General features: G+C 63.9%; 4 protein-coding genes across 6 annotated transcripts; 1 reads left to right on the top strand and 3 right to left on the bottom strand.

The window, feature by feature from the left end:
* Nucleotides 1-308: 308 nt before the first annotated feature.
* On the bottom strand, nucleotides 309-3,935 carry PANX3 (pannexin 3). Its single transcript, XM_026122264.2, has 5 exons — nucleotides 3,120-3,935; nucleotides 2,032-2,174; nucleotides 1,735-1,949; nucleotides 925-1,592; nucleotides 309-472 (listed from the first exon to the last, which is right to left on the bottom strand). Exons 1-5 carry the CDS (start codon nucleotides 3,298-3,300, stop codon nucleotides 411-413), a joined length of 1,269 nt encoding a protein of 422 aa, XP_025978049.2. The 5' UTR covers nucleotides 3,301-3,935; the 3' UTR covers nucleotides 309-410.
* Nucleotides 3,936-4,040: 105 nt separating this feature from the next.
* Nucleotides 4,041-6,697, bottom strand: RPUSD4 (RNA pseudouridine synthase D4). 2 transcript variants are annotated; one of them, XM_064524362.1, is made up of 7 exons: nucleotides 6,477-6,697; nucleotides 5,836-6,001; nucleotides 5,371-5,572; nucleotides 5,102-5,195; nucleotides 4,872-5,022; nucleotides 4,518-4,615; nucleotides 4,041-4,410 (listed from the first exon to the last, which is right to left on the bottom strand). In XM_064524362.1, exons 1-7 carry the CDS (start codon nucleotides 6,636-6,638, stop codon nucleotides 4,222-4,224), a joined length of 1,062 nt encoding a protein of 353 aa, XP_064380432.1. In that variant the 5' UTR covers nucleotides 6,639-6,697; the 3' UTR covers nucleotides 4,041-4,221. The 2 variants fall into 2 exon arrangements, with proteins under 2 accessions (XP_064380432.1, XP_025978046.2); XM_026122261.2 differs by having other exon boundaries at nucleotides 4,041-4,413; nucleotides 6,477-6,693.
* Nucleotides 6,698-6,748: 51 nt separating this feature from the next.
* Nucleotides 6,749-12,039, top strand: HYLS1 (HYLS1 centriolar and ciliogenesis associated). 2 transcript variants are annotated; one of them, XM_064524363.1, is made up of 2 exons: nucleotides 6,749-6,858; nucleotides 10,804-12,039. In XM_064524363.1, the coding sequence occupies exon 2, from the start codon at nucleotides 10,819-10,821 to the stop codon at nucleotides 11,656-11,658; it is 840 nt and encodes a 279-aa protein (XP_064380433.1). In that variant the 5' UTR covers nucleotides 6,749-6,858; nucleotides 10,804-10,818; the 3' UTR covers nucleotides 11,659-12,039. The 2 variants fall into 2 exon arrangements, with proteins under 2 accessions (XP_064380433.1, XP_025978050.2); XM_026122265.2 differs by lacking the exon at nucleotides 6,749-6,858 and adding an exon at nucleotides 7,756-7,874.
* On the bottom strand, nucleotides 6,998-12,457 carry PUS3 (pseudouridine synthase 3). Its single transcript, XM_064524361.1, has 5 exons — nucleotides 12,362-12,457; nucleotides 9,667-10,093; nucleotides 8,202-8,764; nucleotides 7,594-7,784; nucleotides 6,998-7,454 (listed from the first exon to the last, which is right to left on the bottom strand). The coding sequence occupies exons 2-5, from the start codon at nucleotides 10,051-10,053 to the stop codon at nucleotides 7,114-7,116; spliced, it is 1,482 nt and encodes a 493-aa protein (XP_064380431.1). The 5' UTR covers nucleotides 10,054-10,093; nucleotides 12,362-12,457; the 3' UTR covers nucleotides 6,998-7,113.
* Nucleotides 12,458-12,489: the final 32 nt, after the last annotated feature.

Genomic DNA, 12,489 nt, shown 5'->3' with positions numbered 1-12,489 from the left:
CCCCCTTGTTTCCCCCCCCCGTCCCCGTGTCCCCCTTGTTTCCCCCCCCCCCCCCGTCCCCCTTGGTCCCCCCCCTGCTGTAACAGCAGGGAGGGTCTTGCAAAAATCAGGCACTTCACGGCACCCAACACTCTGAATAAGACGTCTGAGATAGTTTCTACACGAAAAGGTGATTTTTTGGCCTTTTTTCGCTGGAGATGATGAAGGGCTCAAAGCCCAAGAGGACAAAAGCCCTCCAGAGCCAGCAGCTCTGCGGGCAGGGAGAGCTCGGGCCGCTCGCCGTGCGTTACAGACACCACCACACCGGCTTGTATCAAAACCTGAGTTTAATTTATTTAAGCAACACTGCAAGTGGGGCAAACTGGACCCAAAGCGGGGCCGCGTGGCGTTGGGGCTGCCGATTCCCAGGGTCAGGCCGAACCGAGCGAGTCCCTGGCGTTTTTTTCCTCCGTTTCCACTCCGGGTTTCATTTCTGGGAAGGAGAAAAAGAAGGAAATTATTAACTAAGCCGCAACTAGCCAACGAGCCAGGCGCGCTAGCCCGCTGGTTGCCGTGACAACACTGCGGCTAAATACAGCTCCATCCACCTTATATTTTTAAAAAAAGGGGCCCCCCAATCTCTCAGCCCCCCCAGCCAAGCCCCGTTTGAAGCCACCAGCTCTCCCGTTCCTCGGCAAAACCGTTCCTATAGCAACCCCCGCCCACACGCGGGTAGCGGCGCGGCGCCGAGCCCTGCCGGAAAGGGGGGGGGGACGGAGCCGCCGGCGACCCCCTTAATTCTCCCCCCACCACCATAAGGTGACGGCAAAGGGTTAAGGTGGTGGATCCGGATCCAAGCTCACCCCCTGGCTGGGATCTGGTGGCCCAAACGGGGAGAAGAGCGTCGAGCGACCGTTTCTCCCCAAAAAGCGCCCGCGGACCTACCTGGGGCCTCGCCGTTGGGCGGGGAGGCGGCACCGGCAGCCGCCGGGGCGCAAACCCGGCCTTTGGCCTTGGCGGGCTCCAGCCCCGCCAGCAGCGTCATGAAGTCGACGACGGTGTCGATGTCGCGGGCGTCGCGGGCGGCGGTGTCGCGGCGCAGGGCGCCGAGGGCGTTGAGGCGGCGGAAGGAGGGCAGCTCGGCCACGTTGGCCCGCAGGAAGAGCAGCAGGACGTTGAGGTCGTTGACGGGGCAGGTGAGCATGCGGCGGCTGAGGAGGTCGAAGGCGGGCAGCATCTCGTAGACGGCCAGCAGCCCCTTGTCCCACCGGCAGAGCTGCAGGGCGTTGTAGACCGCCACGGGCACGAGGAGGACGTAGACGCTGCCGACGGAGAGGCCGATGAGCTGGAAGACCGAGAAGAAGACCAGCTTGCAGGGCACCAGCGGGGGCACGCGGTGCTCCTGGAGCAGCCCCGTCTGGACGGCGCAGCCGAACTCGTCCTGGAAGAAGACGCTGAGGTGGAGGAAGACGAGGTAGAGGCAGGTGGCGGCCAAGAAGAGGAGCAGCAGCAGGTTCCTCAGGAGGTAGATGAACACCAGGGAGTGGGAGCGCTGCTTGCAGGTGAGGTAGCGCTCCAGCAGCGGGAACTCGAAGTATCTCTCCTCGCGGGCCCTGGAAGGAGACGGGAGACAAGACATCAGAGCCACCTCCATCGCTGAAGGTCCTCGGCGAGGGCCTAAACCCCACGGAGCAACGCAGAGGGGCCACGGGGCAACGGCTGGAGAAGGAGCCGCTGCCCGGGAGCCGGCCTCACCTCTCGTACTCCTCCCAGACGCGCTCGGGCTCGGCGCTGGCCTGCTGCACCTTCCTCATGTGCTGCACCAGGCGCACGGAGCGGTTGTAGGACTTGTCCAGCTCGTCGATGACGAAGAGGAGGTCGCAGTGGAGCGCGGGGACGGCCGCGTAGCGCCACAGCAGGTAGGGCAGGTACATGAGCACGGCGACGAGCAGCAGCGAGTAGGGGAAGACCTGGGCGAAGGGGACAATAAAGCGGCCCGTAAAGCGTCCGCCGGCGTCGAGCAGCGCCGAGCCGAGCCCACGCGCGTCCTACCTTGAGCGCCCAGAGGGACTTGGTGACCGCGCGGCCCTCGGCGTCGAAGCCGTGGTGGACCAGCGACTCCCAGCAGGCCGCGTCGACGTAGGCCGCCTGCTTCGCCGTGAAGTTGGCGGGGGGGAAGCAGCTGATCTGCGAGCCTAGGGCGGAGAGCGGCGTCGGTGGCCCCGCGGGACCGAGGCCGGAGGCGACGGCGGCCGCAAACCTCAGCCGCGGAGGGCCGGCGAGCACAAGCGTCGCCCGAGGAAAGCGAATATATACATATATACACATAAACACATAAAAACAGGCAGAAAAGCCCATTTCACAGTAATCTCATAGCTGCCCTTCTCCATCACTGGATTTTCCAGCTCTTGGAGGGACATTGCTGCCCAGCAAGGACTTTTTCATCGCTTCCCTACCACAGACACCTTTTTAGCACGACCGTGGCAAAGAAATGAATAGGGACAGGCCAGAAAGCAGAGGGAAACCAAATCCCCCCCCACCCCGGGGCGGCGGCAGACCGGCAGCCACGGCCGGATTTAGCTCGAGGTGGCGACGCATCCGATTGTGTTATCAAAGGGGCCCTGTGTGCTGCGATCGCAGCCCCGCTCCCATCAACCGGGGGGGAAAACACAAAAAATAATCAGCGTGAAAAGGTCTCCAGGGCGGCCCGGCTCCCCCGGGGGACGCGGGGACAGCGAAAAGTCCGGAGAACGCCCACGGACGCGCGGGGGAGAGAAGTCGCCCGCGGCTCAAAATAAACAGCAGCACCGCCGATCGCATCGGCGCGCGGAAACGGCTTCGCCCTCCCCGAGGAGCCCTAGCTCCGGGCAAAATCCTCCCGGGAGATCCCACCCGAACGGCTCCGAAACAGCCCGCAGCATCGCTATTCCCATTCCCAGATTGTCCCGGTTCCAAGTAATTAATTAATAACTGCTTATCAGCAATGTGTAATTCCCTCAGGGCAGGATGCTTCCTAAAACAGGGATTTCCAGACATCCACGTCAGATTGTGGTGCAAAATTAAGGGCTCTGCAGCCGTGACGGCTCCACGGGAGCGGCGAACGCAAGCACGGATGCTCCCACGCGGCGGCAGCGACTCACCTGCGGAGAACTCGCGGGCGAAAGCCAGCGAGACAAGGAAGAGCGGCAGCCCCACAGTGACGAACTTGAGCACGCGGTCGCTCGGCAGCTCCAGGCGCAGGCCCTTGGCCCGGGAGCCGTCGGGGTCCGGCAGCAGGGCGTCGGAGAGCATGTACTCGGCGGCCGTGTGCGAGAGGGACATTTTTCCGGTCGGTGGCCACGGGGAAGAGGAGACGCTGCTGTCACCGAGGGCTCCAGTCCCGTCTGACGCGTGGCAAGTGTCTTCGGAGGGCTGCAGGCGTCGCCGGCCGAGCGTTTTGTCCCGGGCGGCTGTAAACGACAGCTTAAACCACGCGTTAAATCGACTGATAATTACAGGGGAAGACGCAAATAGCACGGCCCGAAATGGAAACCAAGCCGGCCGCGCACGGCGACGGCATTCCTGCCCGGCCACATCGCGGCCCGGCTCCTCGTGGTTTTACTCCCCTCTCTCATAAATGGATGTATTTCTAGCGGCCCGCCGCAGGGGCGTGGGGCTCCCGGGCTATTTTCGCCTCGCGTCCGCAGTGGGGAGGCAGGGCCGGGGCGTCGCTCCAGGCAGCGGCACCGGCCCCACTGGGGTACAGGGACCCCTTTGCGGCACCCAAATTCGGCTAGCGGCAAAGAGGGGACGCGGGAAGGACGATCCGGCTTCGGATCCCCCCGGGTGGCAGCTCCTCCGTCTCCCCGCTCGCGGGAAGGAGCCGGGCTGCGAGGGTCCGCGCTTCGGCGGCAGCAGGACGCGGATAAAAGGGATCCCAAAATAAATGATATGGAAATCAAGGACAGCAGGAATCCCCCGAGTGCCGGAGCGGCTCGGCCAAGCCGAGGGGAGGATCCTCCCCGCGACGCCGCGGCTCTGCGCGGCACAAAATAACCCAGAGAGCACGCAGACCTCGGGCGCTAGGCGAACCGGAGCCTTTATTGCTCAGGGACAAGTCCAAAGCGCGGCGAGCGAGGCCGCTTTCCGCCCGGCCCCGTTAGTCCGAGCAAGGGGCTCTTCGGCGCGCCATTACCGCACGAACAAAGTCTCTCTCGAGCGGCTGAGGCCGTAGATTTCATCACACCGGGCTCGTCCTGCCTCTTAGTCCTCGGGAAGCTCCAGCTTCAGCCTCAGCATGGCGTTGGTGAAGAAGCGGGGCGGTTTGCACGCGAGCTCGACCCGCCCACCCTCGCCCCACGGCAGGCAGAGGCGGCGGGCGTGCAGGTGCAGGGGGAGGTGGCGAGCCTTGCGCTGCTCCAGTTTCAGCCTCTTCAAGGCGATTTCCGGAAGCTTCTGCAACAAGAGCTGGGTGAGAACGGAGCCTCCCGACCGCTCCGGCCAGCGGGGAGGCCTCGAAACGCCGGAGGCTCCATCCAGCCCCGCGGGAACGGCCTTACCTGGGGCGCCAGCTTGCTCCAGTGCGAGTATTTGTGGTCGCCCAGGATGGGGCACCCCAAACCGTAGGCCAGGTGGACCCGGATCTGGTGTTTCACTCCTGAGGAAGGAGGAGGAAGAGGAGAAACGTTACCGCCGTCGCTCCAGCGCCCGCCCGGCACGCGCCAAGGCCCCGGATAACCCCGTGCCGAGCTCGCGGCAGCAAACCGCGGCCGAGAGGCAGCTGGTGCCCAGAGCTTAAGGCTTTAAGTCATGTCTAAAGATCAGTTTCTGCCTCCGGGGCGGCTCCGAGTGCCCCACAGCCGTGGAAAACACGGCCAGGGCCATGGAAGCGGCGTGCCGATGCCGGGCCTTACCGGTGATGGGCTGGAGCTCCAGGAGGGAGCAGGCGGAGGAGCTAGCCAAGCGGCGGTAGCGCGTCACGGCGCTCTGGGCGTCGCGGTTCTTGCGGATTTTCACCACTTTCCCGTCCTCGGCGGCCAGGCGGTAGCTGGGGGCCAGCGTCATCTGGAGCGGGGCGAGAGGGTGAGCTCGGCGCGCGGCGGCGGGTGAGCGTGAGCCCTGCGCCGCGGCGGCCACCGCTCACCTTGTAGTGCGGCTGGTGGCTCTGCACCTCCTTCTCCACGATGGGGATCTCCACAAGCCCCTCGGCGGGGTCCGGCTCCCCCAAAATGATCGCCCTGGAGTGGGAGTCAGTCCTCTGTGCGCCCAGAGGGCCGCGACCACCCCAGTTATCCCTCTCCCACCCCCAAAACAAGAGAAGCAAAGCAAAGATAAGCAAATACCCGTCCCCACGCCCCTCCCCAAAGCTACAGGCCCTCCAAAGACACTTTCTCCCCCCAAATCCCCCCCTACCAGTATATCTTCTCCACCCGGCGGGTTTTGAAGAGGAGCCGGATCTTCTCCGCTGCCTCCTCACTCCGCGCCAGGACCATGACGCCCGTGGTCTCTTTGTCCAGCCGGTGACAGAGGCGCAGGGGCTCGTCCCGCGCGTTCGCCAGCAGCTTGCCCAAAACCGGCAGCACGTCCGTGATGCAGTTCTTGACCCCAGGGCCGCCTGCGTAAGCGGCGAGGAGCGGAGAGCTCAGAGCGGGATCCGCCTCCCTTAACGCCCTTAAATGACCGCCCGCAACGCTAGAGGAAGGGACAGCGTGGGACTCTCTAAACTAAAGCATTTACTAAATTTGCAGCCAGTTTTGACCGATATTTGAAGCTAGGAGAGCCCCAACGCTTTGTTGCGCATGGGAAGGAAGACAGGAGGAGGTTTTGCCGCGAGGAGGGCGAAGCAAAACAGGCACAGCGGCGCCCGCCTCGCCTCACCGTGCACGGGAAGGCCGTAGGGTTTGTTGATGGCCACGATCTCCTCATCCTGGTACACGACCGCCCGCCGGAGCGCCTTGGCCAGCACGTTGGGGTGCACTCGCTGCAGCTGCTGGCTCAGCGCGGCGAGCTCCCGCACCCGCCGCCGCAGCGGGTCTCCGGGCACCTGCGGGAAGGAGAAACGGCGTTTACACGGGGGAGAAACCGCGTTTACACGGGGGAGAAACCGCTTTGTGTCCAACTCTGGGGTTTTACACCACGCTCCTGCGCGACCTTCTGCCATTCGCTTCATTTCCATCTGCCCCGCGCTTCCCCGCGCTGCTCCGGGGACAGCGGCGACGCTGCCGCCTCCCACGGCGACAAAAGCCGGGCGTCGCCCCGCAGTCCTGCCCCGAGGCACCGCGCCCCGCTGCCCGCCCGGGCTCCACGTGTGCGCACCCCTCCCGCGCCGCGGGGGGCGCTGGGAGATGTAGTCCGCGCGCAGCGCGCCGCCTATGGGGCCGCGGGGCACGCCGGGAGCTGTAGTCCCCCCACACACAGAGCCACCCCCGCGCGGGGCCCGCCGGGAGGTGTAGGCGCCCCCGCGCGCAAGGCCCGCCGGGAGGTGTAGTCCGGCGCCTCAGCGCCGCCGCCGCGCTCACCTCCCGCTTCTGCCGCTCGCTCTTCTGCGCCCGCAGCCGCTCCGCCAGCTCCTCGGCCCGCACCGCCGCCGCCGCCCGCCCGCTGCCGCAGAGGCCGCGCGCGGCCGGGCCCAGCGCGGCGGCGGCGGGGCGCCACAGCCCGCCGCTCGCCGCCGCCGCCATTTTCTCTTCGCCGTCCCCTTCCGTCGGCGGGAGCGCGGCGGCGCCGCCTCAGCGAGCCCGCCCAATGGGAGCGCGAGGCAGCGGCGCGGCAGCCAATGGGCGCCGCCGCGGAGGGCGGGCCTCGGGGAGGAGGGGGGCGCCCCGCCCCGCCGTTTAAACAACCCGGCGACGGTTGGCGACCGTTAACGGCCGCGGCGCGAGGACGGCGGAGGCGCGGCAGGTACCGAGGGGCGCGCGGGCAGGCCGGGCGGGCGGCCCCCAGCTGCCCCCTCCCAGTAGCTCCCAGTAAGCCCCCAGTAAGTTCCCCCAGAAGGGACAAGCCCCCCCCCAAGGCGTTCACACACCGCACGAGGCATCTGCAGGATTCACTACAATTTATAAAAGCACCAACGCGAAACTGCAGTTAAAAAAGGGGGGGAAAGCGCTGCCCTCGTTGCGGCCTTTCAGTGCTGCCCCCCGAGGGAGCCTGTCACTGTCACTCGGCACCTACGCACACCCGCTTGGCCGCTTGCTCCGCGGCGGTGGTGCCGTCCTCCGTGGCGGTGCTGTTTTCCATGGTGTCACCGTCCCCAGCGTTGCTGTCCTCGTCACCGTGGCTCCTCTTAGGCTCCGGCTCGCCGGGGGTGTCTCCGCGCGGCATTTCGATACGGCCCCTGCGCGCGAAGTGCCGGATGCGGGCCTCCAAGGCCTCGCACTTGGGCCGGGCCAGCAGCGGTTTGTAAGCGCGGGCTTTGACTCCTTCCACAAAGCCGCTGGCCTGGCGCCGCACCGGAGGCTTCCGATCTCCCCAAAGGGCGACACTGAGGTTTCCTGCGCCTGTCACATAAACAAAGGAACAACAATAGTTTGAACCACCTATCTGATGATTCCCCCCGCCTTTTTTTCCTTTTTTAAACCATTATCCCTCGCCCCTGTGTCACTCCGAGTCAGGCGTTGCCCCAAAGCCGCTCCTCACCTTTCTCAGTAGGCACGGGAGCAGCGTCTAGGCCCCGTAACATGTCCCGCAGCACTTGCGTTTTGACCGCGTGGTTGGCCCAGAGCTGCTGCAGGTGCGTAACGTTGAACTCCTGCACTTCCCGGTCGTAGAGCCACTCGACGTTCTCAAACTCGCAGTCGTAGAGGACCAGGGGGAACTCGACTGCCATGCTAGGAAGGGGAGAGAAGGCGTTAAAGATGCTGGGACGCGCTAGAGCACAGATGCCGTGACGGAGAAGGCTTCGCAGCGGATTAACGCAGGTCCAGTGTAACAACACCGCGTCTTTCTCCTTTCTGCTAAAAACAGGGTCACATATAGAAACCCTGTTTCGATAAAATGTTAAGCGTTGTTTGTAGGATTAGTTTCACCAAATCCCAAGTGAAAGCGTCAATAAGTTAGACCTTGTTTTAGCAAGAACAAAGAGGTAACAAGTAACTGGGATCCTCAAGGATCTCGCTCAGAGGCCCCGGCAGCTTCCTCCCATGTGGGGGGAGACTGCTTTGCAGGCTGACAGATAAATAGTTTGCCAGCAGCACTTCTCTTCCACCCAAGCGCCGCGAAAAGCGGCTCCGCTAAGCTGTTTGTACCTGTACTGCGGCTTTCGGGGGTTCTTCTCTACATCCAGCAGCTCCTCGATGATCTCCGGGCTCTCCATCCTCTGCCCGATGAGGAAGAGGATGGCCATCATGCAGCGGACCTGGTGGTACAGGAACGCCAGCCCCGTCACCTCGAACTGGCACAGGCGGAAAGGGTCCGGTGGCCCCGCTGCCGCTCCGCCATCCGCCCACGTCACCCGGGCACCCAGGACGGTTCTCTGGAAGTTGGTCACGCCGTTGGCGACGTCCATTTTGCAGAGGTTGCGGAAGTCGTGGGTGCCCACGTATCTCTGGGCGGCGGCGTCCATGAGGGCCACGTCCAGGTCGGCGCAGGGGAAGAAGTAGCGGTAGGTCCTCCTGAGGCAGCTGAACCGAGCGCTGAAGCCGGGCTCCACAGCGGCCCAGGCCAACACGCGGATGTCAGGCGGGAGCACCCTGTTCAGCATATGGGTGTAGCGGAGCTCCTCCTCGCAGCCTTCGCCCTCCGCGTCACCCCGGTGACCGTTTAGTTGCTTCCCCTCTGACAGGTTTGAGCGCAGATCTAGGGAAATCACCTGCGAAATTAGGGAGCAAAAAAAACCCGCAATTATACCACGCCTGGGCTTATTCAGCATGTAAAACTGACTCCCTGCCTACACCTCAGCTTGAAATAAACCCAGGATCTCTCGCAGATGAAGGCGAGCGCCTCTGCCAAGGCTCCGAGCAGATGCTGGAGATTCCTTTAATAAAACGGAGGAAGCTGCAGGCTGCCTACACAGCGCGGTCTCCAAGCAGCTTAGGTTTTTATCAGCACTTTCAGGATACGCACGTGCTTTTTTTTCTTCTGGAGACTGTGACTCCAAGCCGCTAATGGCCTGATCGTCTGGGCGCCCTCGCTCGCGCGAGAAGGCCGTGCTTTCGCCAACAGCTCGCCACCGAGCGGGATGGCTCGCTCCCCTCCCTCCATTCCCGCTCCCACGCTCCCTTCCACTCGCCGCCGCTCTCCTCGAACCCTCCTGCGCAGGAATTTGGCTTCCTCACGCCACGGGAAGCGCTCCAGTTATTATTTGCGCTGGGTTAGGGAGCGAAGTCAGCTCGGCGGGCTCTGCCAAGCGCCGCGGGAAACGCAACGCGCACGCACGCGGAGGAAGGGGCATCTCCCCGTCTTGGCAGCACCGAGCTGTCCTAATTGCTAGTCCCTGCTCAGGAAGCTGCAGCCTCAAGCACGTTCCATCCTCTCAAAGCCAAGCCCTGAAAAAACAGCGCTAATAAGCACCGAAAATCTATTAAATTATCATTCCACGTGCAGGAAACCATCACCGTGCTCACCTGGAAATCACTAAAACACTGATGGCTTTTAAAAACAAATCTAACCTGCGCTGGGTTCATCACCGTTGAACCTTACGGGATCTCCGGCTCAAGCTCCACCACCTTCCCCCAAGCCCGGAAAACCGGGATGGCCCCCGGGGATCCTGACCTGGCCGAAGGCGCTGACTCCCTTGTCCGTCCGCCCGCAGCGGTGGTAGTTGGAGGTCTGCCTGTCATCCACCAGCCGCGTCTTCTTCAGCGCCTCGAACAGCTTCTCCTCGATCGTGTTGCTGGTGTTCTCCTGGCTGGCGAAGCCCTGGTAGCCCCAGCCCAGGTAGGCGATCTTCAGTGCCACGTGTCTGCGGCCGTAGGCGCCGAAGTCGAACGGCCGCTGCTGGCGTTTCCTGCCTTTCCCGGCTGCCGGAGGAGCGTCTCCCACGCGAGGGCCTTCCTTGTCCTCCAGGAGCTTCTCCTGCAGCCTCTTCACCTCCTCTTCCAGCTCCTGCACCCTCTTCAGGAGCCGTTCTTGGTCGGCGACCGCGCTCTCCTCCGCCATGGCGAGCGGATTCCTCGTGGTCTTGGCTGGTTACTGGGATCTGCAGGGAGAGAAGGAAGTTTGGGTGTCAGGGGGTGTTTTTATGGCTTTTATTACACATTTTCCCATTTTCAGCTAGCCTTTTGCTCTCCGTGCAGCGCTGTCACGGAACGGTTCCCACTTTCACAGCGCGCTCAGCGAGCGTCAGCGCTCCAGACAGCCCGCTGACGGCTGTCATTCCTCTCACAGCCACCTGCTCCGACACCGCGGCGCAACCAAAACTTGCCTTTCCAAACCCGTTTCACGCAATAAAGACATCCAAACCTTTGCAGCAAATGCAAACAACGTCCCGATCCCTTACGCAGATCTCGAGTCCTGCTACAAACCGGACCGGCCCAGCACGAGACTCGAGCGGTCCGCGCTTTGCCTTAGGCTGTGCCTGGCGTCTAAATAAACATCTAAAACACCTTTTCCTTAGGCGTGGAAGTAAAACACCCTCTCCTGGACGCCCCTAGATTTAATCACAACTAGGTACCGGTTTTAAAAACACCGTATTTGTTCGCACAGGGAAGAGTCGTTAATGCGTCTGCGCGGCGCTGACAGAGCAAACGGGATGCGCCTCACATTTATGCACCGTCGCATCCGTCTTTCGTACCCAGAGCGATTCCTTTCGGTGTAGTTTCACGCGGGGGTTTAGAAGTCGTTTTGAGGGGGGGTTTCGAGGCACGAGAGAGTCAGCGCACCCGAATTAACCGCCGTTGCTCTTTGCAGGGCGCGGCAGGCGCCATGGAGGAGATGATGGCAGGCGGCAGGTACGGCTGGGCGGCTCTGACGGACGAGGAGCGCCTGGCGGGAGCGGCCGCCCTGGCGCTCAGCCAGCTCTACGCGGAGCAAGGCGACGGCGACGGCCGCCCGGGAGGAGCCTGGCCGCTTCCCCACTACGATCCCTACACCAAGGCCTCCGTGGCTCCCGGCGCCCGGCCCGCTTTCCCCGCGCCGTCGACGGGGCCCCGGAGGCTGGCGATGAAGAGGAAGGTGCTGCGGCGGCGGCCCGACGGCGGGGTGGAGGTGTCCGACGAATCGGTCGCCAGCGAAGCGGACGCCGGCGGCGAGAGCGAGCCGGAGGTCTGGGACCGGCGGGAGGAGTCGCTCCAGCTCGGCGCCGCGCCGGGAGATGGCACTTCCGAGGGGGAAACCGAGTCCGGCAGCAGTTTCCTCAGCGAGCCTTCCCCGGAGCTGTATCGTCGCCCCCCCTTCCTCCTCGGGGACTTCCAGGGATCTCCCTCTTCCCGGCAGGACGCGACGGGACACCCCAAATCTTTCATCCCTCCGAGGTTGGACCAACCGGGCCGCAACCACGGGAAAACCGACCGCGTGGCCAAGTACCTGGAGTACAAGCGAGACTGGGAGGCGTTCCCCATCCCGGGGGAGGACGGGCGCAAGGAGCTGCGCTGGGCCGTCCGCGAGCGGATGCTGGGCAGGGCCGAGGAGCCGAGCAGGCCGCGCCGCGCCGCCGGCCCCAACGGCTACGTGGCGCCCACCGAGAAGAAGCGGGCCGCCCTGCGCTGGCAGGTGCGCTGCCGCCTGGCCGACGGCCTCGTGCCCGCGCACGGCTCCTCCTCGTAGCCGCGCCGAGGCCTCCGCCATGCCGGGAACCCGCACGGCTGCCCGTCGCTCCCCTCGACGCCTTAATTTTCCATCCGGTGCCAAACAGCGGCACTCGGCTGCGTGCAACAACGTCGCCTCCGCAAAGCTTCCGTCTGAATAACCGTTTTGTCAGAAAGTCGTGGAAAACAGACAAAATGAAGAACAACCGCTCAGCCCGCAGGACTTCCGCGCTCGAATCACCAGCGTGACGAGCCCTGGGGCTTCTCTGCATTTCCCTGCGCCCGTTCCTCCATGGGGACCGTTTTATTTATGGTTTCTCAGCGATATGTTTCTTTAATAAAGCACCTGAAAACGCCTGTGCGTTACTGAGAAACGCGATTGGCATGAGACGCTGCTAAATCTCACAGTACATGTGCGTTATTCTACACGTGTCTTTGCAGCTATAAGTGCTCGATTTCCCTTATTTTACCCCGTTTTTAAAGCCGAAGCCGTGGGTGAAGTTAAAATACCCCTTTTTATCCCTGGGGGGGGTGAGGGGGGATGAGAGGGGAGCAGGCCCGGGGGTAAAGGCCCCCACGTGGGGGGGGACTGTGGGCTGCGCTGGTCACCTGCACCCGAGGCTGCCCCACAGCACCCTGGGGACCCTATAGGGGAGGTCGCCAGCACCCTAGGGGGGTCCCCACCGCGGGGGGGGGGGGGGGGGGTGCAGGCCCAGCCCTACCTCCGCGCCGCGCCGCCACTGCCGGGTCCGCCCCGGAAGCGGCGCTCTCCCCGCCAACGACCACGCCAGGCCACGCCCCCCATCAGGGACACGCCCCCAGCGAGGCCACGCCCCCAGCGAGGGCACGC

Source organism: Dromaius novaehollandiae, chromosome 21 (genome assembly GCF_036370855.1).
Source record: "Dromaius novaehollandiae isolate bDroNov1 chromosome 21, bDroNov1.hap1, whole genome shotgun sequence".
NCBI classification, from domain to species: domain Eukaryota; kingdom Metazoa; phylum Chordata; class Aves; order Casuariiformes; family Dromaiidae; genus Dromaius; species Dromaius novaehollandiae.
This window is presented reverse-complemented; position numbering and strand designations above follow the sequence as displayed.

What these genes read in the sequence shown, in the direction of transcription:
- PANX3 (XM_026122264.2), bottom strand. Translation starts at nt 3,300, where the DNA reads ATGTCCCTCTCGCACACGGCCGCCGAGTACATGCTCTCCGACGCCCTG. An exon ending in GTCTGGGAGGAGTACGAGAG is followed by an intron (nt 1,593 to 1,734) that starts GTGAGGCCGGCT and finishes GTCTCCTTCCAG; the next exon opens with GGCCCGCGAGGAGAGATACT. An exon ending in GCCCAACGGCGAGGCCCCAG is followed by an intron (nt 473 to 924) that starts GTAGGTCCGCGG and finishes TCTCCTTCCCAG; the next exon opens with AAATGAAACCCGGAGTGGAA.
- RPUSD4 (XM_026122261.2), bottom strand. Translation starts at nt 6,638, where the DNA reads ATGGCGGCGGCGGCGAGCGGCGGGCTGTGGCGCCCCGCCGCCGCCGCG. An exon ending in CTACGGCCTTCCCGTGCACG is followed by an intron (nt 5,573 to 5,835) that starts GTGAGGCGAGGC and finishes CCGCTTACGCAG; the next exon opens with GCGGCCCTGGGGTCAAGAAC. An exon ending in CGGGTGGAGAAGATATACTG is followed by an intron (nt 5,196 to 5,370) that starts GTAGGGGGGGAT and finishes CTCCCACTCCAG; the next exon opens with GGCGATCATTTTGGGGGAGC.
- PUS3 (XM_064524361.1), bottom strand. Translation starts at nt 10,053, where the DNA reads ATGGCGGAGGAGAGCGCGGTCGCCGACCAAGAACGGCTCCTGAAGAGG. An exon ending in GAGTCAGCGCCTTCGGCCAG is followed by an intron (nt 8,765 to 9,666) that starts GTCAGGATCCCC and finishes CTAATTTCGCAG; the next exon opens with GTGATTTCCCTAGATCTGCG. An exon ending in TCCCGTGCCTACTGAGAAAG is followed by an intron (nt 7,455 to 7,593) that starts GTGAGGAGCGGC and finishes TTTATGTGACAG; the next exon opens with GCGCAGGAAACCTCAGTGTC.
- HYLS1 (XM_064524363.1), top strand. Translation starts at nt 10,819, where the DNA reads ATGGAGGAGATGATGGCAGGCGGCAGGTACGGCTGGGCGGCTCTGACG.